Source organism: Gracilinanus agilis, chromosome 5 (assembly GCF_016433145.1).
Source record: "Gracilinanus agilis isolate LMUSP501 chromosome 5, AgileGrace, whole genome shotgun sequence".
Lineage (NCBI taxonomy): Eukaryota > Metazoa > Chordata > Mammalia > Didelphimorphia > Didelphidae > Gracilinanus > Gracilinanus agilis.
In genome coordinates this window covers 306181503-306209006 of record NC_058134.1, presented here as the reverse complement: position 1 = coordinate 306209006, position 27504 = coordinate 306181503, and the positions used below count along the sequence as shown (strand labels likewise).

At 42.6% G+C, this 27504-nt stretch overlaps 1 protein-coding gene across 1 annotated transcript in view; it reads right to left on the bottom strand.

Moving 5' to 3' along the window:
• Positions 1 to 27504, bottom strand: part of PPP6R2 (protein phosphatase 6 regulatory subunit 2) — a 129855-nt gene that overhangs the window by 46506 nt on the left and 55845 nt on the right. Inside the window, exons 3-5 of the mRNA XM_044678586.1 lie at positions 22455 to 22700; positions 12945 to 13131; positions 11110 to 11247 (exon numbers count right to left, since the gene is read on the bottom strand). Coding sequence (XP_044534521.1) covers positions 11110 to 11247; positions 12945 to 13131; positions 22455 to 22681 — 552 coding nt within the window. The 5' untranslated portion in view covers positions 22682 to 22700. The remainder of the gene's footprint in view (positions 1 to 11109; positions 11248 to 12944; positions 13132 to 22454; positions 22701 to 27504) is intronic.

Below are 27504 nucleotides of genomic sequence, written 5' to 3'. Positions count from 1 at the left end.
GCGCCAGACCTCTGGCAGTGAGGCTGAAAGGGCTGACTGGGCATAAGATATATTGGGAAAAATATTGTGTCCCTGACAGTCCACAGGATTAGAGATCCCAAGGCAATAATTTTGTGTTCCCTTTCTCCTGTTGGACTGTAGCATGGAAGTCTGAAGTCTTTTTCCCCTTGGCATAGGGAAAATCTATTTACCTTTCTTATTTCAACATTTACTTTATCCTTATAAATGGTGTTAACCACAGACGTTTGCTAGTCTGAGGGTATTTACTGGAAATATAGTTTGGAGGAAACAACTGTGAAGGGGGAACAACCCTGAGAAAACAGAGAGAAATTTAACAATGAAGTGTTTTGCCAGAGCTATCTCTGGCTGGGGGCTCAGAGCTAAAAATAGAGAGAATTGTATATTCTTTAGTTACAACTTTCCAAGAAAAAAAGAGACTGTTTATACAGGACAGCGCATCCAGACAATGAGTCAGTAGTAGGGCAGGCGGTGAATAAGAGTGGAAGAATAACCTTGGTCTACCATCCCACCACTACTACCCAAGGATAGCCATATTCTTGATATCTTCCCATACAAATGTTCCACTTCTACAATTCTTTAATCTGAAATATCTTTATCTTTCCATAACCTCTATCTTTCCTTCTCTCACTATCCTTTATGCCTCCAATCAAACCTTTCTGCTTTTCCAGACTATTGCCCCTGTTCTGGTTTTATTTTCCTCACTTCAAAATCTTCACCTTTTAGTTAACAAGGTCAATTTTACACTGACTTCTACCCTTGAGTCCTTTTTTCCCCTTGTTCTATAGAAGTCCATTCTTTCCAAAACTAACACTGGACCAGTCTTACCATCTGCTTCCTCCACTTTTACTTATGTGCTGCTGAATGCTAATGGAAGAAATCTCATTAAATTGTGCTAACTTGGGCCACCACAAACTTATGCTACATAAATCACAAATGGACTGTTAGTGATGCATATCATTTCTATTTTATTTTACTATTGACTCCTGCTCCAAGGCTCTGTCTTGGACCCTCTTCTCTTCTCCCTGTATAATATTTCACTTGATGATCTCATCAACTCCCAGGTTTTAATTAATGATCATCTCAGCTCTCAAGTCAATTTGTCTAGACCAGTGATGGGCACACTACAGCCTGTGGGCCAGATGCTGCCCCCTGAAATGTTCTATACCACTGAGCAACATTATTCCTAATCTGATGAATACAATGAGTAGGATACAATACAATGAAACTTGGAAAGAGTTGCCTTCTAAGGCAACAGACTGACAGATGAGCATTTCCTTTCCTTTGGTCCCCTCTTTAAAAAGTTTGCCCATCACTGCTCTAGACCTAGCTTTTCTCCCAACAGTTAGTCCAGCATCTCCAACTGTCTTTTAGAAATGTCAAGTTAGACAACTTGCAGACACACAACATGTTCATAACTGACTTTGTCTTTACTTGCAAATTTTCATTTTCTCAGTCCCCCAGGCTTATAATCTATGCTTCCTTAATGACTCATTGTCTCATTCCCATAACCAATCAGTGGTTGAGTTCTATCCTTTCTACTTTCAGGGCATCTCTTCTATATACCCCCTTCTCTCTTCCAACACTGCAATAAGCACCCCAGCATCCTTCATTACCTCCCACCTGGACTATTTCAATAGGGTTCAATTGGTCTCTCTAATTCATCCTCTACTCAGATGTCAAAAATGATCTTCCTAAAATGTAGGTCTTCTATGTCACACCGAACACCCTCCCTTCACTTCCATTCAATAAAACTCCAGAGGCTCTCTATTGTTTCAAGGACCTCTTCATGATAACCTGGCTCTTTTCTAGTCCTCTGACAACTGTTCTCCTCCACGGACTCTGTAATCCTTACACATTCTACTCCATCTCCTGAAGGGGCATTTTCACTAGCTGTCCCCCATGGCTGGAATGTTCTTCCTCCTCATCTCCCTCTCAAAATGTTCCTAGCTTCTTTCTCACCTTCTACAAAAAGTTTCTGCCAGGCTTAATCTTAGTATCTTCCCTCTGAGATCACTTCTCAATTTATCCTAACTGTATCCTTTGTACAGATTTACTGTCTCCCCCATAGACTGGAAACTTCTTGAGATCAGGGGCTGTTTTTGTCTTTTTTTTATACCATACATAGTGAGCAGTTATTAAAGCTAGCTGACTGACTGGTCCCCAACACAACATCTGCTCCAAACTTTTTCTTCTCTCACAAGCCTCTTGGAGTCATTTCTGCAGAGGAATTATCCTCATGCTTTCATGGGGGTAGGGAGAAAGAATCTGAAGCCACCCATTGAGAATCACCTCATCTCTAATCCTATATTTTTGATCACCTCAACATCACCCCTCACTTTCTCTTCCTTTGTCCCAGTCTCTGAGGAAAAAGTAGCAGCCCTTCCCCTTGCCAAGGCCAATCCCTTTCTATGAACACTTATTCATTTGATAATTCATTCTATTTCAACCTATCTTTACCTATTAGCTCCTTTCCTCCTGCTTACAAATATGCCCAGTTCTCTATATTTAAAATTTTTTCATTTGATCCTACCATTCCCTCAAGCTATCATCTTATTTTTCTCTTCCCTTCACAATCACTCTTCTAAAAAGTTATACACACTCACTGTCTCTTCTTTCTCTTCTCTACTTAACCTCTTGCAATCTAGCTTCTAATCTCATCAATAAATGTCTTCAAGGTCTCAACTGACATACCTGATGGCCTTTTCCCAATCATCCTTCTTGGCCTCTTGGCAGCCTTTGACACTGGTGATCTTCCTAGACCAGCACTGGTGAAGGTTTTTGAGTTCAAGTTCCAAGAGGGCAAATTCAAGCTGTCTGTGAGCCTCCCTTCCATTACCTGAGAGTGGAGTAAGTGCTTGTTTTGGGGGCTAGACAGAGGAGAGGGGGAGCATGCAAAAAATGTCCTTGGCCACTGGAAAGAGGGGGAATGAAGTAGTTCACAGAGTGCCAGCTGGGTACACATGCCAATACTTCACCAACACTCTCCAAGATATTCTCTACTCTCTAGTTTTCATTCTCTCCTCTAGCAGATCAGGCTCCGCAATATAATTGTCATTCATGTCTCGTCATTATGTACAGATGTGGCTTTGTCCTGAACCTACTCTTCTCTCTTTACTCTTTCTCAGCTTCCACATGGATACTTTCAGGATCTTGCTGCAAATGACTTCCAACTCTGGCTGTCCAAACCTAGTCTCTTTCCCAAACTCCAGGGCCGTGATACCAACTTGCCTATTCTATATCTCTAACTCATGTTTCCGAGGCATCTGGCATCTCAAACTCAACACATCCCAATCAGAATTCATTATTTTCCTCCTCAAATGCTCCCTTCCTCTAAATCCCCATAGTCCTATCAAGGAGGCCCAACTATCCTTCCAACCAACCAGGTTCACAACCTCAGAATCATTCCTGACTCTGCACCTTCCTCATTTTTTTGTTATCTAATCAGCTGCCAATTGCTGCTATCCACAACCTCTTCTTTCTCACAGTCACTACCCTTGGTCAGAATTACATCATCTATTTTTTTTTAATTCTTACCTTCCATCTCAGAATCTATACTGTGTATTGGTTCCAAGTCAGAAGAGCAGTAAGGTTTAGGCAATGGTGGGTAAGTAACTTGCCCAGCAGCACACAGCTAGGCAGTGTCTGAGGCCGATTTGAACCCAAGATATCCCTTCCCTAAGCCTGGCTCTCAATCCACTAAGCCACCTAACTGCTCCTATTCTTATCATTTTTTTGACTATAATACTGTTAAGAGCTTCCAGTTTCTCCCTTCTCTAATCCACTTTCTACACAAGTGTCAAAATGGTATCCCTAAAGCATATAACCGTATGAGCATAAAGGTATTACCATGCTCCTCCCCTGTTCCAGAAACTCCAGAGGTCCCTCTTTCCATTTATGAATGCTTCTGCATGGTTTTTAAAGCTCTTTAGAATCTGGCATCAGGCTCCCTCTCAACTAAGTGACAACATCATTCTCTCTCCCCTACTTTGTGGCCTGCCCTCCTCAGCCCACCAATATTCCTTAGCTCAGAAGCACCCTCCTATCTCTCCTTTTGCTAAAACTCATACCACTCCCCATAATTTTGTTTCTACTCTATATACATTTTGTGTTTATTCTTCTGGGTTTATGCCATTTCCCCCAAAATCATAAGCAAGTTCCTTGAGGGTGGCTGGTTTTGTTTGGGCTCTGTATCCCCCAGTGCCTAACACAAAGTCGAGCCTTAATAGGAGATTACTGAATAAATGAGTCAGGATCCAAAAAGGTCTTTACTATCTAGAACACTGACCCAATGATACCTGTTTGCTAGTTTGTTTTTGACCAGACCTGTTGTTTTTAATCTCTGTAGTGAGTTCTAGCTGACCAGCTAACATCAACAATGCCAACTGAGTCACACCTTTTCTGCAAATTTCTTACAGTTCAGAGGTGTAGTGACCTACCCAGGGTCACTCAGAGGCACAACTTGAATCCAGTTCTCCCTGTGCTGTGCTGCCTTGAGACAAAAGTGAAAAGGGATAGATGTAAAGTCTTCCATTGCGGTTGAAGACAGTAAGGATTTTCCAGAGAAGAGGACCAGAGGAATGGACATAAAATTTGTAAGATAAATGCATCATTAAACACATGCACACTTCTAAATATAGTTTCATGCAACATTACATACATACAAGAGGCCCATCAGGCAACATGAGAAGAGGAGATCTGAAGATTGAGAAAGTATATTACATGCAACAACAATATAAAGAATATACATTCCACTAAATGTTATAAGATCTGTATTTGATTTATTAGTGGACCAGCCGAGAAGGATTAGGTAGATAGATTTTCTTTAGGTAGAGTGAAAGAGAATAGCGAGAGTAGCCTCAACTTCCATGAAGAAAGTCTGTGAGGACCTAGAGTGGGATTTTGGGTGGAGAAACTAGGTTATTAGATTTAGGGACTCATTTGCCCTGGTCCACCATCCTATCGTGTAAGTTTGAGTGTTAAAATAAATTTATGACTGTTTATTACATGTTTCAAAAATTAACTCATGATTATGCTCAAAGGGCTTTAAAAGAATACATGTCCTTTGATCTAGCAATACACTACTGGGTTGTCTTTTTCCTAGAACCACCCCATACTAGGTCCAGTCCTGGACATGGCCATCCTGGAAGGCCACTGATTAGCTCCAACATATCCAAGTGAGAGCAGTCAGACTGATAAGGCTTTGAGTTCATGTCATGGAACTAGGAAGTTCGGACTGGAGCACTGTAAGCTGGGGGTTTAGAGCGACCACATACTAGTCATCTGAGTGTCTGAGGGGCTGTTATGGAGGAAGATGATCAGCCTCGCTCTGTCTGGCCTCAGAGGGCAAAACCACAAGCCATTACAGGAAGTGGCAAAGAGACAAATGGAGGTACAATGGTCGGGAAAACATTTCTAACTCTCTGAACCATCCTGAAGGGGAATAGACACCAGAGGAGTCCCGGGTCCCCCTCTCACTGGGGGTCTGCAGACAAGGCTGGCTGGATGGCCACTCATCAAGTGTGCTACAGAGAAAATTTTGTTATTCTTTCTTTGAGGTAAAATTAATTATATAGCCACTAAAGTCCCTCCCAAGTCTGAAATTTTAAATCATCTGAATGCCATGTAAGATCTGGGCACCGAAATCTCCCTCGAAATGCTTTAGGGTGGCTAAAACACAAGTATGTACACATTTGACTATTTATACTCCAAGGATCACTTCTTCCCTTGTATGAAAGGTGTCCCTCTCCCATTGGTTTACCCCTGCCTGTCAGTGATGCCACCTATCTGCCCTCTGACACAGCTCTATGCAGCACAATCCCTGGAAGCAGCTTCTCAAGTCACTAGACGAAGGACAAGATTAAAATAAGTCCAAGGGACAGGGACTAGAGAGCTCTCCTTCATGGCCTTTTTCCCTCTCCCTAGAAGACAATGAAACAAAGGCTTATGGTTTAGCAACCTTTGAGGTTACTAGGTGGATAGTAATATTAATGGTTGTGATCACTTTCCAATCAGTTGCCAAGATCAATCTATTCTGCTTTCAGAATATGCTCTACAGTTCCCTTTCTTCTCCTCTGGCACTGTCCTCACCCTGGTGCAAGCAGGTCCTCATCATCTCAGGCCTGGATCAATTTTAAAGCTTATTGGTTGGTCTGTCTGACTTCAGTCCACCTTCCACTCAGCTATCAAAGTGATCTCCCCAAAGCCAAGATCTGACCATATCACCTCCTATTCAGTAAGCTCCAGGAGCTCTCTATTGCCTCTAGACTCAAATATGAAGCTCTGTTTGGCATTCAAAGACCTTTCCACCTCCCCTTTCTGGTCTTCTTTCACCTTACTCTCCTTGCTGTAGTAACATGGGCCTCCTTGCTTTCCCCTGCAAACAACATTTCCTGACTGGGCACTCTTCCAGGCTGTGCTCCCTCCTCATCTCTTTCTCCTGGCTTCCTTGATTTCCTTCTAGTTCCAGGTCAAATCTCCCCTTCAGCCAGAAGCTTTCCCCAGTTCCCCTCAATGTTGACTAGGTGCTTCTCTCCAACTTATCCACTATATCACTTTTTTGATACTTTGTTGTTTGCTCATTCAACTCCATATGTCTCTCATATAAGACTTTAAACTCCTTAAGGACAAGGCCTGTCTTTGCCTTTCTCTGTACTTAGTTCAGTGGCTGGGGCATGAGAGAGAGAGAGAGCTTAAGGAATGCCTGTCCAATTCACTGAGCTTCTTCATCTATCTTCTCTTTTTCTCTGGGCTCTCTGGAGCACACCTCACTTAAAATGCCCCTCCTTTGACCTTGCTGAACTTCACCCAAGTGGTTTCTGCTGTATCCTTTCTACCTTCCCCTATCCCTTATAGATTTCCTCCCATGAGTTAACTTGGTAATGGGGTACCATGCTAGCCCAACTCTCCCTATGGCACTCGTTTAGTGACCCCTATGTGGCCAATACTCAGAAAGACCCCTTTCTCAGACAAAGAACCCATTAATGAGAATATGTTGGACCATAACAGAAATCAAAGAAGTCCTTTCCCATTATGACTCGGGATCAACTGCTTGATAATTTAAAGCACAGAGAAGTGGTCCCCCAGCAGAAAAATGTTTACAATACCACTTGTGGTTTCCTTTTTTTTTTTTTTTTAAACTGGAAGAAAAAAACAGGGGAAATTAAAAGGAAGGCAATAAGCATGTATTGTAAACCAGCTCTTTCTACTTAACAAGGAGATTAAATATTTCCTGGCTGAAGAATTTTCTTGGTCTCCTTGTTTTGGTGACTGTTTTGCCTTTTGTAAAAATCTCTAAGCAACTGTGATAGAATCATCATCTTTACTTATGTCCACTTCTCATGTCTTAGATTCAATGGCTAACTGAAGCAGATTGCGTGGGAGCTGCTATAGCTATCTTCTGTTATCTTCTTTAGTCTTCCTATTGTTTGAGTATCATCTCTGACCACTGCCCTAACCAGTGGCTGATCTCACTGCACATGGACAGCTGACTACAAACCAGTCATTTCCTGTATGGTAAAATAGGATTAATGTCATTTTCTAAAAAAAAGTGGCATCCTCTGTGCTCATTACATTCAACGCCTCTGGATTCTCTTCTTGCAGAAAGCATTTGTTAACAGGCAGGCTTCTGAGGAAACTCCAAGCTTCTGGCACCTTTCATATCTTGAGCCCTAGATATTTGGAACATGCAATACTTATATAATATGATTTATAATAAATGAATGATAAAACCAATAGAACTCTCTTGGTAGAAACTCTAGACCCCAAGAGATGTCCTGAACGGAGGGGTGAGACTGAGTGGGGTGATGTGGGCTGGAGTCAGACTGGAGAATTACTGTAATGGGATAAATAGCAAACTTTCTAGATATATGAAGTGATGCAGAGGGAAGAATGGAAGATCATGCCAAGGCTATGAATCTGGGGGACTGGACAAATGGTAATACCTTAACAGAGATAGGGAAGTTTAGATAGGGACTAGGTCAGACAGGAATGAGAATCATTTCCATTTTGGTTGATACTGAGCGTGAGCTGTCTCTGGGCTATCCAGTTTGAAACGTCACCAGTTGGTTATGATATAAGTTTGATGTTCAGGGGACAGGTTGGGGCTTAATATATAGATCTGAGATGCCTCTGAATAGAGGCTATATAATTATACCCATAGAACCTGATAAGGTCCCCAAAAGAAGAAGGGGGACCAGGATGGAGCCTTCAGGAATGCCTGCAGCAGAAAGGCTTGATATGGATGATGAACTGGGAAATAAGTCTGAGAAGGAGCAGTCAAGACAGTGAGGAGTACCAGGAAGAAAGGTATTACAAAAACCCAAAGAAGAGAGAATAGCCAATATAGTAATAAATGCAGAAGAGGGGTGGAGAAGAGTGAAAACATTTGACAGCTTACAAAGGAAAAGCCAGAAGTCATGTTTTTTAAAAGAATGCTGCCCCCCACTTGACATGTATCTAGCATGAATATGAGTGTAGTCAAGACAGATTAAGAAGGAGAAGTCAGGAAGCAGCTAGAATTCAATAGAAAACTGGTCACTTGGCTCTTTGGTAACTCTGAAGAGAGTGGCTTCAGCAGTGATGAAGTCAGAAGCCAGAATACAAAAGACTGAAGTAGGGCAGCAAATGGAGACCACTTTTCTCTAGAAATTTGGTTGTGAAAGGGAAGGAAATCTAGAACAATAGCATATTTTCCAAATATATACATGATTCCCAGGGAGCTTTACATTTACTATTTTATTTTGTTTTGATATTTCAAAGGAAGCAACTCTAAGTATGTCAGTAGGATGTGGCCCAGTAATATAAACACTGAGTTGCAAAGTATCATCAGTTTTTCAAATCTAATTGAATTTTGTGAGACTGCTTGCTTTTTAGGAAATTTAGACCCGTTATGGTCCTACAAATGACAGACTATTAAACCTCTTTCCTCAAAACTAATAAAAACAACAGTTTTAAGTTCTTGTGATTTTGTGCCAATTGAAGCTGTTATGAGACTGTCCTGATCTGCTCCGAGTAGTGAGTAATTTGAACATCATTCTGTCATTTGTTTGGGGCCACGGTTTCCCAATCTTGAGTGTGCCCTTGAGCCTGAACTGCCTACCCTGCATACCTGGAATGGTTTGCCTCCTGAGGCTCTGGACTTCCATTAGTTTTCAGCTCAAATTTCACCTTCTGCAGGCCACCTTTCCCAGTCCTCCTCTCCTCTGAGAGTGCCTTCTGGCCACTCTAGAGAGAACATGGTTCACACTACTTGTCTCTCGATTTCAATTTAAGTTACTGAGAGAACCTTTTTTTTTTTTTTTTTTTGGCCTGTCTTTCTATCTCCATTACTTGGCACAGTGTTTAATAAATGTTGTCCCCTGACTATTGACTAATTTTTCAATATTTAGAAATAAATATAGATATTTGACCAATTACTTTTATAAAATTAGCAATTTTTTTTTACAAAAAGCAGTCACATCCTGGTACTATGTTCTAGGCAGCTTATTATTGGTCCATCTAATTTCTCCAAACATTTGACATCACTTCCTGTTTTGTTAATGTTGTCATTTTATATTTTTGCAATTATCAGTTTAAATGTTCTCTCTGACAACTTTGTAGATTTCTTCTGCCCACGTTATGAGCTCATTTTATTAGTTTCTAGTGTTTAAAATTTGTTTTCTCTGCTTTTTTTTTTCCCCCAAAATTCAAAACTATGTTAGTGATTAGAGAGTATTACTGGAGCAGCTAGATGATTCAGTGGATAGAGCCAGGCCTGGAGATAGGAGATCCTAGGTTCAAATTTAATTTCAGGTACTTCCTAGCTTTGTGACCATGGGCAAGTCACTTAACCCCAATTGCCTAGTCCAGGGGTCAGCAACCTTTTTGGCCGTGAGAGCCATAAACGCCACAAATAATCCATTGGGGGCAGCGGGGTAGTTCAGTGGATTGAGAGCTGTACAGTGCTCATAGTGCGTGCTCCTGTAACAGCGCCTGAAAAAAAATTGACTTTATGGCTCCTGCAGAAAGAGCCATACGTTGCCGACCCCTGGCCTAGCCCATATACTGCTCTTCTGCATTAGAATTGATACTTAATGATTCTAAGAAAAAAGGCAAGGTTTTCTATAAAGATAAAAATCAGTCTTATACCATATAATGTTGGAATTTATAAAGTATTTTAGAGACTTACATCTTCAGTTCTTCCATGTCAGAGTACTACGGGTTCTATTTGTACAGTGCAATCTGCTTACAGTAATTCTAGCTCAGAAACCAGGCAGGAGGCTAAATCAAGGCACTACCATCTCAGTATCACTGAGATTCCAGAATTTTTTTTAAAAGAAAGGATATAATGCTGATAGAAAAAAATCTATAATGCCAGTGGGAAAATGTATATAACTGATCCAATGCAGATAAGAAAAAACGTGAAATATGCTGACATACTTAAATTGGTAAATAACACTCTGGAAGAAATTAAGCAGGACTACTGATAAGAGTTATCACAAGAGTACACAAGAGAGAATGGAAATTTTAAAGTTACCAGAAGAGAAGGAAGAAACATGAAGGGGAATAATATGAAATAAAACAAGAAAGACTGGTGAGACTAGATTGAGGAGGAACTTTTTCCAGGAAAAGACCAATGTACCATTCTAAAAACAATAGACACAAAGTCTTATTCTTTTCTTTAACAGAATAATTTCCCAAAAGTTGGCTCTTTCTCAGGATAGTCTCCACAACCCCTCAGAAGATACAGAGATCAGGAGCTTCCCCACCAGCAGTAGCCTGACAGGGTCATGGACTCTCATCCAGCACAATGATGGGGACAGGGGCTCTGACAGCTAGGGGAGGGATACAGTGATTCTCTGTTGCTGGAGGGATGGATGGCAGCACTGCTCCTTCCCTCTGCTACCCTGGGCCACTGTGATAGAGCCTGGGAACACTCAAGATGATGGCAATTTCCAATGCAACTACAAAGTAAGTGCTGCCTCTCTGTCCTGGTGACCCAGAAGATCGGGGAGTTGATTAGTGACTGATTCTAGCACTCCAATCTCCTCTGGATGGGCTGGTTCACTTTCCTGCTTCTCCTAGGAGGAAGGATCGAAGGCTTCCACTCACATTTAAGACTTCCTGCCGAAGAGCTGCAGGCTCCACACAGCTGATCAAGCGAAGCAGCAGATCCATCATGGCAGATGTGTCTATATGCTTCAGTACCAGGCTAATGAACTGGTCTTTCTTTTTCAGAAACGTGATCACCTAAAACAAAGAAATCTCTCATGAAAAACAACAGCAAAGTGAGCCACAGGAAATCTCCCTAAAATCTTGGGCAAAGACCTTCAAAAAAGCCTGGGCTTTATGAAGGCAAAGGGATAGAGAATATCTGATGTGCAAGTGAGCTGACATGGACTGGAGCTGATACCAAGAGACAGAAGTGGGCAAGGGAAAAGACTCCTCTGCCCCCAAGTGTGTGGGTGAACAGAGCTGCAGGAAGTCATTCTGAATCTTCCATACTTTGGACATAAGCACTGTCCCCAGAGACATCATCCTAGCATGGTGGCCCATGGTCAGAGTGGAAATTCAGGCCAACCCAGAGCTAACCTGAACTAGCCCAAAGGCTCAGCTGTACTCTGTCTGTGGTCCAATGATGACCAGCCCTCATTGATACTACAGGGCATGGTACAGCTTAGTACCATGAGAATAGTCACCAAGGAAGGGCTTTGTTTGACCTTTTGACCAAAGGCAAGGAAGGGATAAATCAATGTTGGGAATAAAATACTCTTATCAAGAAAACTACAGTTCTTCTGAAGGAAATAAGTCTTTTAGAAGGGTTTTTAAGTATATGACTAAACTACAGATAAAAACAAACAAATACACACATTAAAGTACAAAAGTTCTGGACAGGGTCTGAAGGTCTCCTGGGGAGGTACCCAGTGAATTTAGAAAAAAGAGTCAGCAGAGATAGAATGGAGAAGTGGATTGTCAACAAAGGGTTGAAAAGAGATTTTGAAAAAGGGAGAGCAGAGGAGCTACAAACAAACAGCAGGATAGAGAATGAGAAGCAGGGCTGACATCTTGGAAAAGAAGAATCCAGACAGTGGAAACGACAGTCTTGTAACACAGTAATGTACACCATGTAACCCACAATACTCAAGAACAACTAGAGTCAGATAAAAATGTCATTCCTATTTGATTTTAATGTGTTAGTATATTAATAAAAGGGACAGCTAGGCGGCGCAGCGAATACAGGGCCAGACCTGGAATCAGAAAGACTCATCTCCCTGAGTTTAAATCTGGCTTCAGACAGTAGCCGTGGGACCCTGGAAAAGTCACTTAACTCTGTTTGCCTTAGTTTTCTCATCTGTAAAATGAGCTGGAGAAGGAAATGGTATACCACTCCAGTATCTCTGCCAAGAAAACCCCAAATGGGGTTATAAAGAGTCAGACTGAAAAATGACTGAATAACAAAATTAATAAAAAAGGAAATACATAGATATGTGGTTTTCTAAGATAGCATAAGGCCTAAGGGATCTTTATGTATGGCTTACTGTTCCCCATTCCTGTTTGGGTTTGATGCCCACTTTAAGGGTGGCCAAGAACTTAGGCCTCCAAAGTACTGATGAGCTACTGCAACATTGCAAAGAAGACCTTTTTGTTGCTGGTTTTCTAGAGCTCTCCCCTCACTGAAGAGCATTCCTAACTCTCAGGCCTGGCAAACTCAGTCAAAACCTCAGAACAGGGTCTATCCTGGAGTTCGAAAGAGTATAAAGCACTTCAGTCCAGTCTGCAGCGCCTCAGGGAAAGTGAGGACACCTGTCTGCTGCTATCATGCATTGAGCAGCAGGCTTGGGCTGCCCCTGTCTGATTTCTAGGCAGTGGCTATACTTTGTTAATGAACAAGAAACATTCACCCCAGCCAGAAGCAGGCGACTTGACCCCCAAGTGTACTGATTTACCTGTTCGGTTTTCCTTGCAATGAGATTGCCAATAGTCTTGCTGAAAAAGCTGGCCAGTAAAGGGTTGAGAGGTGGCTCATGGTCCAAGAAGTCATAAAGGATGTTCAGCAAAGTTTCATCTCCTCCCAGTTTATCATTGATCTGTGGCACATCAGAGGTCAGGAGTTCACAGGCTGTGTTGGGGTATCTGAAAGCACAGCAATGACGGTAAGATTACATTACCCCCACCTAATTCAGAGAGCTATTTAAAATAAGCTGCTCCTTAAGAAGCCAATCAATCCATAGTAGAACAACAATATATTAAGGGAATGCAATTGCTATTCTTCTCTGGCCAAGGATAGCCTCACTTCCTGGGGGCTCTCTGTTCTTCCTCTTCAAAGAGTCATCCCTCCTTGACAATAAGCCTCCATCAGCATTTATGTTTCCCCTTTCATTCAGTGTTATCCTCTCCTCTTCTCTGTTTCCCTCCCCTTGGCCTCTGGTCTTGCCTCTTGCCATTTTTCCCTTGCTCTCTCCATTCACTTTCCAAGGTGGCTTATTTTGTGCTATCCACTCACTGTGCCACACATCCTATTTATTTTCTATCTTGAATTTGATCTAGGTCTTCTCCTTTTCCCTTACTCCATACATACTATAAGTCTCCAAATATTTCCAATGTAACCTCCAGCACACCTCTGGGATCTGTCCCTTTCTCTCTCCTCATCCAGACTCTTCCCTAGTCTTAGCCTGATCGCCACATCTGGATTACTGAAACAATCTCCTAATTCGCCTCTCTAGTTCTGCATTCTCCCCTCTCCAATCCAGACTCCATTCAGTTCCAAGTGGATATTTCTAAAATGCAGATCTGACCATGTCACCCTCCTCTCCTAGAAATTTATTCACTGGCTGCCTCTTACTTTAAGGATAAAATGTAGACTCCCCAGCTGAGTATTTATAGTTCTTCACAATATGGCACCCACCTCCCTTCACAGTCTTATTTATTTTATATTAAGACTGGACTGAGAACTGTTCCATATACACAACATTCAATCTCCCACTTCCCCACCTTTGCCCAAGTGATCTTCTACATCTGAAATATTCCCCTCTGCACCTTTGCTTATAGAAACCCTAGCTCCCTTCAAAGCAGGACTCCATCTACATGAAGTCTTTCTAATCTCACACTCCTCCCCCCCTCCCAGCTTTCTTTATCCATCTCTGTCTAGGTCTCTTTCTCAGTATCTGTCTCTCTTACAATCACTCTGCATATATTTATCTGGGTCTCTGCCCCACCTCCCAAGAGAATGTAATGTCTTTAAGGGAAAGGCCTGTTACTTTTCTTTTTCTTTCTAGCATCCCCACCATCTAACACCTTCCCCACACATAGCAGGCTCTTAATGTGTTCAAACTTAATTTTATTTATTTAAAGAAAATACTATCACAGAGCCAGGAGGTATACCAGGTTGTCCTCTGCCTGTGGGTCTGATTTGGACAACTGTGTTGATGATTTCCATAACCTCCTTAAAGCACTCATTCCAAGGTTCTAGCCTGCTAGCCTCCTGACAGTAACAGCCCAAACAAGCCTGGCCCTGTGGTCTGGTATATCTCTGTGCCTATATCCTTTCTCCCAAAGCATACAGGGAGCTCCAGAGCTAAGGTTATGCCTCAGCTGACTCAAAAGGCCTGAAATAAAGTACCCTACTGGTGAATGACTCAGTGCTAATGGGTGGGGATAGTCTACATTGAGAGACAGGAACCTGATACAATCTGGATTCACAGGAATCCCAGGTGTGTGCTGCTGAGGGGGAAGGAGGCTGAATTTCTTACACACTCTTTGTTCTTTTCTAGGTGAGTTTCAGTTTGTTCTGTCCTATTTCTTTAGTGTAAGTATTGTTGTTTTGTTTTTAAAGCTCTGACTAGACCAAAGAATCTCAGCACTGTAAAGGACCTTTGGGAGAATATTCAAAGACCTGGCTCACTAAGTCAAAGATCACTAACCACTAGGGAAGAGAAAGCTCCATGCCTCAGAGGTAGTTCTCCAGGGCTCACTTGGAGATGGCTTAGTTAGGAGGTTTGTCCTCAGGTCTCCCTTAAATCCTCCTCTTGACAATCTCCACCCATTAGTTCTACCTCTCCCTCTTCTACATGGCTGTCCTTCAGGCCTATGAAAAGATGGCTCTCATTTGTCCTTCGGAATCTATGTATGTACAAATGCCCCACCACCCACCCTTCTTTCAAGAGTGCATGAAGAGCCCTTGTGAGTCTCCTCCCAGGCTGAGGTGCTCTCCTCTAGATGGGTTCCAACCCTCAGAATGTTTATTCAAATGTGACACCCAGCACTGACTCCATGCTTCCGATGTAGCTTGGCCAGAGCCAAGTCAAGCAGGCATATCACAACCCTCATCTGCACACCATGCTTTTCACATCTCATTTGGGCTTCCATGGCACAGTGCTGACTCATCTAACATTTGTGGCCTGCCAAAAGCCAGGCCTGTTAAGGGATCGCACCTGGCCTCCCTCATCTGAGGCTTATTTTGCTTTATTCCTGTTAACCCAAACAGAAGACTTTTCCCCTGTTTTGATTTGATTTAGCACCATCCACATAGGATGTGATTATTATTGGATGACATTATCAGGACACAAATGTTTAGTTCTCCCTCCCGGCCATCTGCCATTCGCTCATTTGCAAATAGGCAGGTCACCTCCAACCATGGGCATGAATCCCAAGATGGGTGTCCCTGTACTCTACTGGTGGCCTTCCTCCAGGCTGACATTTGGCCCATTTAATTATCAATCTTTCAGTCTTGTCTTCAACTAGCTCTCAATTCACTTCACTCAAGAGTTCTTAATCTGTAGTTCACAAGCCCCACCTCCCCAGGGGTTCTATATCCACATTTTAGATTTTGGGGAGTCCATGAATTTGGGCAGGGAAAATTTTTTTCATTTTAATTCTGGCTTTATGATCCAATAGACTTTTTATGCTTTTAAAAATATTATTTTAAAAATAAAATTTTATGCTTTTAAAAATATTATTCTGAAAAGAGCTCCCTAGGTTTCCCCTGAATGCCAAAAGAATTCATGGCACACACACAAAAAAAGAACCTCTTACTTACAATGGGTTACAGGCAAGTCCACAAGTCTCCACTAAAAAGGCCTTATCAAAATCCAAGTAGGCCAATACATAACATTACCCATATCTACTACATAAATATCAAACAAGCAATTTGGATTTGTTTGACTTTACTCCTCATAATTTGTTCTTGATTAATCCATACTGATTCTCAATAACCACTGCTTTCCTTTCTAAGTATCACCCTTTTGAATGATAAATCATTGGATTTCTGTAAGAACTGGAAAGCCCTCCATAAACTGATGTGGAGTGTAATAAGCAGAACCAGGAGAACAAATGTACACAGTAACTGAAACATTGTAGGAGGATCAAATGTGAGAGACTTTGCTACTAATAGTAATGTGATGATCCAAGATAATCCTGAGGGAATTATGAGAAAGCAATCCACATCTAGAGAAAGAACTGTGGGAGTAGAAATCCAGAAGAAAACATGATTTATCATTTGTTTATATGGATATATGATTTGGAGCTTTGGAAAGATTACTCAATTACAAAAATGAATAATGAGGAAACCAGTTTTGAGTGATCATACATGTATAACCCAGTGGACTTGCTTATCAGTTCCAGGAGCAGAAAGGGAAGAGGGGAGGGGGACAACATGAATCATGTAACCACAGAAAAAAATTTCAAATCAAATTTTTAATTTTTAAATTTTTAAAAAGGAAAAAATAAGTATCACCCTTTTAATAGTGTATTCTAGAAAACTGACAGAAATTAAAATTCAATTCTATAGCCTCTTTTTGAAAGCCTCCCCAACCCTCCCCATCCCTAATCCTTTTAAATCAACCCAATGTCCACCCAGGCTATTCAGCAGCTCTCTTCTCATCTGCCATTATTTTTCAGAGATCATTGACAGAATCTTGCCCACACATTCCCTCAGTCCCCAGTGACACACAGGCAATCATGCACAAGGAGACTTTCTGCTTTCTGAGAATGAAACAAAGACATCCTCAGGGATGAGGAGTCAACAAGGTCAGTAATCCAGCATATCCAGGCAGACAAATCCCCAAACTGGCTCATAATGTAGCTGGAGGGGCCTGACCTAAAAAACAGGTGGCTACATTTGGACAGCATATTATGGTTTGCAACATCCTTTCATGATGGGCTAAGCATGGCCTAGAAAACTATAGAAAGCTAGAATAGTTTAGGTAAGGAGGACTAATCTAGAACTAGGTAAATATATTTATTAATTATTTCTAGTTACTCTGGGATGGTATTTCTTTGTAGCTTTGCCTTTCCCTGTAAATAAATCAGGCCATGCATGTAAAAGTCCTTTGTAAATCTTAATATGCTGTATAATTGTTTAAAAATTTTAAATCTAAGTAGACACTGGCAGACTATTGTACATGGAGACAGAAGTAGAAGAGAGAGAAGAAAGTGAATGCTAGGCCTGGCACCAAGAGAGAATGACAGAAGAAAGGAGACAAATAATGAGAATTGGAGAAATGGAATTAAAAGAACAGGAAATCCTTGAACACAAGGAACAAATCAGGCTTGTAAACCTAGGGAGGTCAGAAGGAAGCACGGAATAGAATAAGAGCTTCAAACGGTCCAAAACCTAACCTTTCACTTACAATTAGGTGACCGTGAGCATAGCTCATGTCTTGGACCCTGATTACTGATATTACCTATCAACAATAGACAACGAGATGATGTCCTCTCTGTGGCTCAGGAGGTTGTTGGCCGGACCAAATAAGATGATGGGACTGAGAGCATCTGCTGAATGCCCTAGACCTAGCTATATACCTGTGGGCCCAAGTGTTGCCTATACCTGTTATTTATTCCCCCACAGAGCAGCTAAAGCTGCCTCAAGGCCTTTCCGTTTGTGCAGCTGGTATTCTTCCTGCCATAGTTCACACTCTTGATTTGACTTACAAGTCTTCGGAGAGCTGCTGTGGCCCCTAAATGCAACCCTCTGTGGCTACTCTGACAGTAAGGTCCTTAGATACCACCAGACACTCTCAGCAGGTTCCTGTACAATCTCCGAACTGATAAGACCACCACCTCTTTTTAGGTTTGAAAACATAAATCCATCTCTTAGCTGATAGTTGACAGTGGAGGCATTGCCCTAACTAGAACAATGATCATTACTGAAAATCTACCTTCTTTTCCATGAAGCTTTCCCTGGTCTCCTCATCTGAGGGCGCCCTCCCTTTCTCACTCATCTTCCTGGTATTTGCTGTCTTGTCTTCTCCAGTAGAGCTATGCCTCTCAAGGACAGAGACTACCTCACTCAGGGCTTGTGGATTAATTATCTGGGTATACTAGGTTGAAAGAAGTGGCATGAAAGACTGTCTCTGTCCTTTCAGGGCTCCAGTTCCTGGAGGACACATATGAGGACATATATGATAGCTTTCCAAAAGCCTTAAACATCCTGTATTTCTCATCCCCTCTTGTCCATCTTTCTCTCCATGTTGTCCCCTGCGGCTTGCCCCAGAGATGACTTCAGGCTGCCCACTGTGCTGCTCAGGCAGCCTCCAGGGGCCTCTTCTTAAATTCCTGGCAGAGGCTTCTGGGCAGGCTAAGGCATCAGGTAAAGCACACAGGCCTAAAAGAAAGTTTAATCAAATGAGAATGGCTAGTTTGGAAAATAACTGTTCTAATCCAGACAATCTTCTAGGCATTCCACAATAAGAATGAACTTTCCTCTTCTTCTTCCCTAAGAGCAAACAGCAGTCAGAACTACTCTCTTTCCTGCTCCTATAATTATGCAATAGGACAAATCATCCAAATAAATGCCAAACTTTAGTAAAGGCTTGTCTTAAATATAAGCAAATAGTTTCACCACTGAGTTAAAATTTACAATTAAGAAAGTAGTTTTAGCAAATACATTTTCATTAGCTAATATCTTAGAAGCCTTTAATAAAATAATAAGCCTTGGCAATTAAGGGCTAAGCAAATAAAAACGCATTCATCTTCTACTTGTTCTTCCCTCTCTACCAATATGAAAGCCTCAGGAGAGGTTGTGTGTGTGCACACATCCTTCCATGGCTCACTGCTTCCATATTAATATAGAGAGCAACTTCTCTGGAAATTCTTATCACCCGGGATTCTTATCTATTGTGTCCCCATAAGACCTCCACAGAGGATATGTTGCTATCCAGTCATTTAAGTAGTATCCAGCTCTTTATGACCTCCTTTGGGGTGGTCTGGGCAAAGATCCTAAAGCAGTTTGCCATTTCATTCTCTGTTTATTTGACAGATGAAGAATCTAAGGCAAATAGGGTTAAGTGGTTTGCCCAGGATCACACAGCTATTAAGTGTCTGAGGTCAGATTTGAATTCAGGACTTCCCAACTCTGGGCCATCTCACTGTAGGTCCACAGAAGTCTTTTTTCCTGTATATGATAGCTTTCCCTACATGCAGATTCACATGACGAAGATTTGAAAAACTGTTTCTGGAAGATCTGCCCTGACCTGAACAGCGAAGTAGCAGTACTATTGGGAGCCCAGAAACATACTGGAAAGTAAAATTTTCCTTTCTATAGACACAAAAATTATCTTCCAAAATCCCACAAAAGGGTCTATCTTGACCACACTGCCTCAAACTCTGTCATATATTTTGGGCCCTTGGCAGAGGAAAATTGCTTCCACTGTCCTTTTAAATTCTAGTAATTTGGGGGATTGAGCTTCAAAATGCTTCTAAACACTCTTATTCCAAACAATTTTCAAGCTTAAAAAGATCTCCTTTTTTTACCCAGTGAATGTCTACTGACCCAAAATTGTTAGGTGCTTTTTTCTGTCATGCCAGAAAAGGTTCAAGTGGTCATGCTTGGATATAGAGGTCTGCTCTGTTTGCACACAAGACTAGCAGATCACAGCAATGGGGACCACTAAGAGAGCACCTTCTTCTCTCTAGGTAGGACCTCACCCACTCCACAGACTCATCAGTCAGCTCTGAGCAAGAGACCCCAGGAGCTCGGGCTCCAGTGCTAGTCACTCTCTTGAGCTGAAGTTCTGCATCTGGCAACTGGGCATTTCCAGTCAAATGTCCCACGGGCATCTCAAATTCACAAAATCCAAACCAAAACTCATTCTTTCCCTGTCAGTCCCCAGTGCTTGGGATACGCATTCCTGACTCTCTATTGCCTTCAGAAACCCTTTCAAACCCCTTTTAGTGTCCTTTGGAGCTGAGCTCAGGTGCCACCCCCTGAAGGAAGGCTATCCTGAGCACTCCTCCTACAAGAAATTATCCTGAAACTCTGTAGTGGCCAACTGTCTGTTTCAACTGACTGCCTCAAGTAGAACAGAAACTCCCCGAGAGCAGAGATTGTTTTGTTTTTGTCTACCTTCAGCCTCAAGCACAGTGCTTGACACATAAATGACTATTTCATTTTCATCCCAGTAAATTCCCAGATGGCTCCTTGAGTTACCATCTCTCTCGCTCTAATCTTACTCTTTATTTCCTCCCCACCCCAAACAAAACCCTGCACTTTCAACATCTGAGCCTCAGGAAAGGAAATATATGTATGGCAAATATACAACTAATGCCTGGTCCAGGGTCTGGTACACAAAGGGACTCTGAATGTTTCCTGAAAGGAAAATCTGATTTTCTTATGTGAAAAGATCTAATGACCTAAATTCCAGAAGGATACAACATTCAATTTGATGAAGAACATAAAGGGTTTGCTCGCTAAATGGTCCCACTGCATCTTGAAATGAGAATGGCTGCTGCCTTTTAATGGCCTGCACAAGTAACAATTATGATTGGAGATTTCTGCTTGCTCTGTCAAGATCTGACTTCTCTTGACTCAGCACCCAGGAGCTCCTGATTGTCTTTTCTAAGTCCTCAATCCTCTTGACCTCAGTGTAATTTTAAGCATGGTAGATCACTGCTCCTTTCTAGAAATTCCCTTTAGACAGATTCTTTGGGCAAGTCAGTCCTCTGTCTGCCTGTGTTTCTCAACTGCAAAATGGGGATATGAGCATCACCTACCTCCCAGGATGAAAAATATCTGTAAAGGGCTTAATACAATGCCTGGAACATAGCAGGCACCTAATAAATGCTTCTTCCATCCATACTTCTTGGCTTCCATGATGCTGACCCAATACACATTTATTAAGCACCTTCTTTATGCCTGGGATGCTTCCAATCCCCAAAGATAAGGAAACAAAAAGGGGGTAAGGAGGAAAATCCCTGCTTTAAAGGAGCTTACAGCCCTCCAGGGGAATCTAACATCTAAACAGAAGTATATGTGTCACAAACAAGAGAAAGATAGAATTCCTAACCACTAGGAGGATCTGGAAAGTTTCATGTAGGAGATGGCCCATTAGCTGGGCCTTGAATGAAACTTGGGATTCTACATGGCAGATAGAAGGAGGGAATGCATTCCAGGTAGCAGGGACAACTGGGGTAAAAGCCTGTAGGTAGAAAATGAAAGACTGTGTCCATGTCTTAGATGAGGAGCAGTGAGTACAGACTGTACAAGAGAGTAATGAGCACTAGAACCCCAAAGGGAAGATTAAGCCAAGAGGGAAAGGATTCTCTTCCACCTGCTTCTCTTCTGTGCCTCTTATTCCTACATCCAAAGGCCTGGCCCTAACCACCTGCTCTTCCCACAGCTTCAACAACATCTCTCATCTGGGATTTCACGCTGCAGACTCAACGTTTCTTTTTGCTTGGATATAACTCCACTTGGGAGTTATTTGTCCAAATTCTAAGTCTAAAAGTTTCTTAGCTTTGCCCTCCTTTCCCCAAATGGTGTGCCCTGTCCCCTCCTGGGGCTTATCTTCACATGAACACTCAGTGCTAGGAAGCCTTCCAGGAAGGCAGGTCATACATAGTTGGTTCATTTTCTGTGAAAACGACAACTGTGTTAAAATCTCTCCATTTTCCCTTATCTCATCTTCACAAGAGGAAAATATCATTATTGGCTCACCTACAATAGAAACATGAGCATGAACTTGGTCACACGTCTATAGAGACAAGCATTAAAGCTGACTGCAAACTTTCACATTTTCTTCAAGTGCCCTGTTTCTAAAGGGAGCAGCTCCTGACTACGACTGTGATGGCTTTCTCTTCTAGAAAGCTCCACCTCTGTTTCAACGGCCTCATTCCCATGGCCTTAGCATGTCTAGCTCTGGGGATTCAGTGGCTCAGAATGGCCACCCTTGGCTGTGGAATCAATATTTGGGGCTGTTTGTTCATAAAGAAAACATGACTTCTTGGGTTACACCAAATAGAGCTTCCTAGAAGCATGAGCGGAAAAGCACACACATGGCATTTGGAGATTTTTTTTTTAGCATTCTAAGACAGAAACCCTATGAAACAGTTCTGCTGGCTTGCTGTGAAGCTGTAGGAAAACAGACAGTGTCATCAGTGACAGAGAGCTCTCAAGGTCCCAGCTGCCCTCAGCTACAGAAAGATCGCCTTCCTGAGGTGCTGCCCAGCAGCGGGGTACATACTTGAAGCGGACCTTCTCTTCCATGTCCAGGGGCGGGTCATGAGTGATGAGGCTCACCAGCTCCTCCATACACTGCTGTTTGCAGAGGAAGTCCAGAAGCTTGCGGTTCTGCGCCTTACATTCCTGGAGGATGTCATCTTCATCCATCAACTCATGCAGAGTCACATCCTCTTTTTCCAGCAGTTTATCAACATGGGATGTTGTGTTCAAATCAAACTTCCAGAACATGGTGATAGGCCTCACCAAGCTGCAAGGCAAGAGAAGAGGCGTCACTTCTCGTCACCTCCAAAACCAGTCCAGCCCTCACCTACTCCATCCTTCTGGAGCCCAAGAAGAGCATCTCCATTTCCTCTATGAAAACACGTTTCCATGTGTTCCCCAAAGCCAGGAGGGCTAGCCATAAGAACTGTTCTTGTCAGCCTAAGCAGAGGTGCCAGCTCACTCAAATGCCCTACTTGGGGCTCACCCAAACAGCTGGCCCCTTGCACACCCCTATGAGACATACCGCACAATTTGGGAGTAAAGACAATTTTGCCACCAAAACTTGTTAAGAGAATTGTACCCCCAACTACCTTTTTATAGTGGGTTATAGCTGGGTTTGCATGTTTCTTTGCCCTTTGTAATTCCATAATTCTATGATTAGCAAAAGCTCATAAGAAAAAGAATAATTGGTTTACAATTCTTAAGTACTCAGAGGTGTACAAATAATTTTCCTCACAACAACCCTGTGAGGTAGGTAGTCTAAGGATTGTTAGCTCATTTTACATATGGGGAAACTGAGGCTTAAGAAAATGAAATAAAGCCACTGGCTCCAAGGCCCACAGCTAGTGAGTGTCTGTCAGTCCTCAAAATTCCAAGTCCAGTATTCTTTCCATTGCACTCACTGTCTATAGCAATGATACATAAGTGGTAACAGTGGCTTATCTCAACATATCACTTAAAGGTTTACAATCTAGCAGATATCTGTATCTCAATTCAGACTTGCTACAATGCTGTGACATGGATCATTCAAGAATCACCATCTCTTTTTTTACAAATGAGGAAACTGAGGTTAACAGGGATGAGGTGATTTGTCCAAGATCCTATAATTAATTAGTAAGTGGAAAAGCATGGACTTAAGTCCAAGCAGTCTAACAGATTCAATTTCACATTCTCTTACCTTCTGAGTTCAGGACGTGGCTTTACTTCAGAGGGTATCATACTAGGGGGAGGCAAGAGACACCTAAGAAAGTCTGGAATTCCACTCAGGGTTGTAAGATCCATTTCTTTTTGCTATATGAGAAAGTATCCATGGAGCTGTCCTCAAGATATAATGAGTAGGGATGATGGCACTGGAATGGCCCAACTATGTGGCCTCGGAAACTAGGATGTAGGAGCCTAGATGGTTCTAGGAAAAAATGCCTGAGAGTGCCTATACCCATTTAGTCCTGAAATCCTACTCTGCCAAACTCCTTCCACTATGACCAAAGGCATTAAGGAAGGTGGGATGCCAGGCCCTCTGTGCCCTTTCTGCAAACATCTTAGGCTACAGGGAATCTTTGGGGACATCTCTTTCCCTTTGCATAAACCTCTATCAAACAACTGTTGTTCCTAAATCCCTTTGAACCAGCTGCTAGGTGGGAGGCACTTTACTGAAAAAAGCTGTCTTCTATGCACCTTTCCGCATCCAGACAAACTGGGCCAATGAAATCTGCTTTGGGCTCTCCACTAAAAAATGCCCTGTGTTTCTATGATCATAGACTGAAAGCTAGCTAAAGGAAAACAGGAAAAGCAAAGAATCAGGGCATTAGGGTGATAGTGAGAGCACTTACCGCCACTCATTTCACTTATGTTCAGCAGTTTTATCATTATCAAAATATTTTCCAATATATCAACTCATTTGATCTGACCTTCAGACACCTAGTCAAACATCTCCATTTTCCAAGTGAGAAGACCAAACCATAAAGAGAGGAAGCAACTCTCCCCAGACTAAATGGTGCCTCCATGACAGAGCCAAGTCAAGAAGCCAGGTCTCCTCACTTGAATGGGCCCACCTTGCCCTTTCCACTCCACAAGAGTGTTCTTCTTTTTCCTTTCTTTTTAAAAGTTATTTATTTAATTAATTTGGGGTAGTTTTCCATGGTTACATGATGTGTATTCTTTCCCTCTCCCACTCCAACGAGCAATTCAACTGCACCCCAGTGTTTTTTACTAAAAGCAGATTCTGAACCATGAAGGGAAGGCTTGCAGGGTCAGGAACTGGCATAGCTGTGATTTGAAGTGGCCAGGAATTTCTTGCAAAATGTGGACCGGGGGCCACAATCTCAATTTGTGGAACGCAAGAGGGAAAAGTTCAGAAAACAAAGGAATCAATTAGCCAGAGCCCACCTCAATGTCACCATTACTAACAGGAAAGGCCATTTAAGTTTCTGAAGGTACCCTAGATCAGGAAGCCCCATCAGAGCTCATTACAAAGTGTTCAAGAAAGGGAAGGCAATCAATGAAGGAAAGAAAAGCACATTTGAAGAAACCTGACTTGAGCTGGCTTGGGGAATGAATTCAACTTCCGTAATGTAGTAAGCTCCAAATGTGGCAGACTTTTTCTATTAAAGTTCCAAAATTTGGACATGAAATCATTTCTCCTCTCAGGTATTTCATAATCCAATAGAGCAGACAAGGCCCATCCTTACCCAAATAACTACACAACATATAGTTATAGCTATAATAAAGCACAAAGGGCACAAACAAGGACCAGCTGGGGTCTGTGAGGGGATTCATTGAGAAAGGTCTCACAGAGAATGAAGCCTGGGAACAAAATGAGATAGAAGAGATTTTTAAAATTAAGAAGGAGAGTGAGGGCATTCCAGCAGCAGAAATGGGGTGGGCAAAAGCAGGAACAGACAAGGAATGTTTCAAGGACACCATGGGAACATCTAGTTTGACAGGAGTAAGGAGTGTACCCTGGAGGAGAGCCAGGAGGTAGCATGTCCCAGGCAAGTCAAACACCACCTCTACCACCTTGACCATCATCTCCCCTCAAACCCTGATGGTGACAGCCCAGAACCATGAGCCTAAAAGCCATGCTACCAGCCCAGTGGCCTCTGCCACCATCTTGGGAAGCAGCCCCATTAGCCTGGGGCTACAGTCTCAAGCAGTGAGAAGCCAGACAACAAAGTTCTGCCACCACAGTCCTTGCCCTGCCCAGTGACTCAGCATCAGAAATGAAGAGAATTTGATTAGGGTCAGGACCTAAAAGAAAAGGCCTAACCATATACTTGGCTGCTGCCCCCTAAGGACCACTGCATATTTGCACCTAACTTGAAGCTAAAATTTTCCCTAAGTCGAGTCTCCCTGCTAGAATGGGAGCTCCTGGAAGGCAGGGACTCTCTGACTTTCCTATTCATATACTCCAGCACTTGGCACAGTGCTCTGCATATACTAAGAACTTAATAAAGGCTTCATCCATTCTTCCATTCTTTCCCTTTCTCTGGGTCAGCCAGTATGCTAAATGCTAAGGATTCAAAGGGAGAGAAAAGCCTGGTATTTCCCCTCTTGTCCTCACAGTCACTCACACACACATATGCATATTATTTATATATATATATAATCTAAGTATGAGGCCATCTCATAGCAGAGAAGCTAACATTGGGAATATGGGGGAAACTGGGAAAGACCTCTTAAAGAATGCCAGAGATACTGGGATATGTAGGTAAGAGGACAAGGCATTCCAGGCCCAGGGGATAAAGTCGGTGAAAAGGCATGGAGTGGGGGGGCAGCTGGGTAGCTCAGTGGATTGAGAGCAGGCCTAGAGATGGGAGGTCCTAGGTTCAAATCTGGTCTCAGACACTTCCAAGCTGTGTGACGCTGGGCAAGTCACTTGACCCATTGCCTACCCTTACCACTCTTCTGCCTTGGAGCCAATATACAGTATTGACTCCAAAACGGAAGGTAAGGGTTTTTAAAAAATGAAAAGAAAAGAAAAAGAAAGAAAAAAAGGCATGGAATGGCATGGGAAGCCAGAGCCATTGGATCTTCAGAGGTGCTGGAGGTCATGTGGGAAGGGTCCAGATTAGGAAGGCCTTTGAATGCTAAATGGGAGATTTTGGGGTTTGATCCTATTGGGAGCCACTGGCTTGACTCAAGAGGGGCATTGATAGGGTAAAAAACTGTGCTTCAGGAAGATTACTGACAGCTGAGTGGAGGATGTACTGGAAGGGGCTGAGACTTGAGATAGGGAGACCCACTAGAAGACTTTGCAATGGTCCAGGCATGAGGTGCTGAGAGTTTGCACCAAAGTAGTAGCTTTGGGGACATCTGTGAAAAATGCTGTGAGGGTAGAAAAGGACATCCTTCAACTGAGGAGGGAGAGATGATAGTAAGGTGTGAGCCTGAATGACAAGGAGGCTGGTGATACCCTTGGCAGTAATAGGGAGATTAGTAAGGGGCTGGGGGCTGAGAGGGAAAGATGATGACCTCAGTCTTGGACATGATGACTTTCAGACATCTGTAGGACATCCCACAAGGTGGTTGGTTGGTGATGAGAAATAGAATGCATGAGAGAAGGTATCTTGGAATCACTTTTAGAGAGATCATGGCTAAACCTATGGAAACTGATGCGATCAAGTGAGACCACCTAAAGGGAAAAGAGAAGAGGGCCCCAGATCACCCTCTGGCCTGTATAAGAAGCCTCTACCTGATGAGACTCATTATCAAACATCATTCTGTCTTTAACCTAATTTCTGTGTCACCCGAGTCATGAAAGCCTGATGTCCTTAAGGAGCCTCAGAAATCCCCAAATCTGCTCTTTCTGCTGATGGTAAGCCTATAGGAGCCCCTCTTTTCCCAACCATGCCCCCCCCCAACCCTTATGACCCTGGAAACTCAGAAACACAACCTGATCAGGGCTCCTCAAGCACAATGCTGCCTTGCCTCTAGGCCTTTCTGCCAAACCTGCTAGTTCTCTTTCAAGCCAAAGGTTCCCTCCCTGATGACCTCTGCTCTTTCTTCAATGTACAAAGCCTGGCCCCAGAATCTCACTATCCTTAAACTTCTTATGTGACAGAATTCCCGAC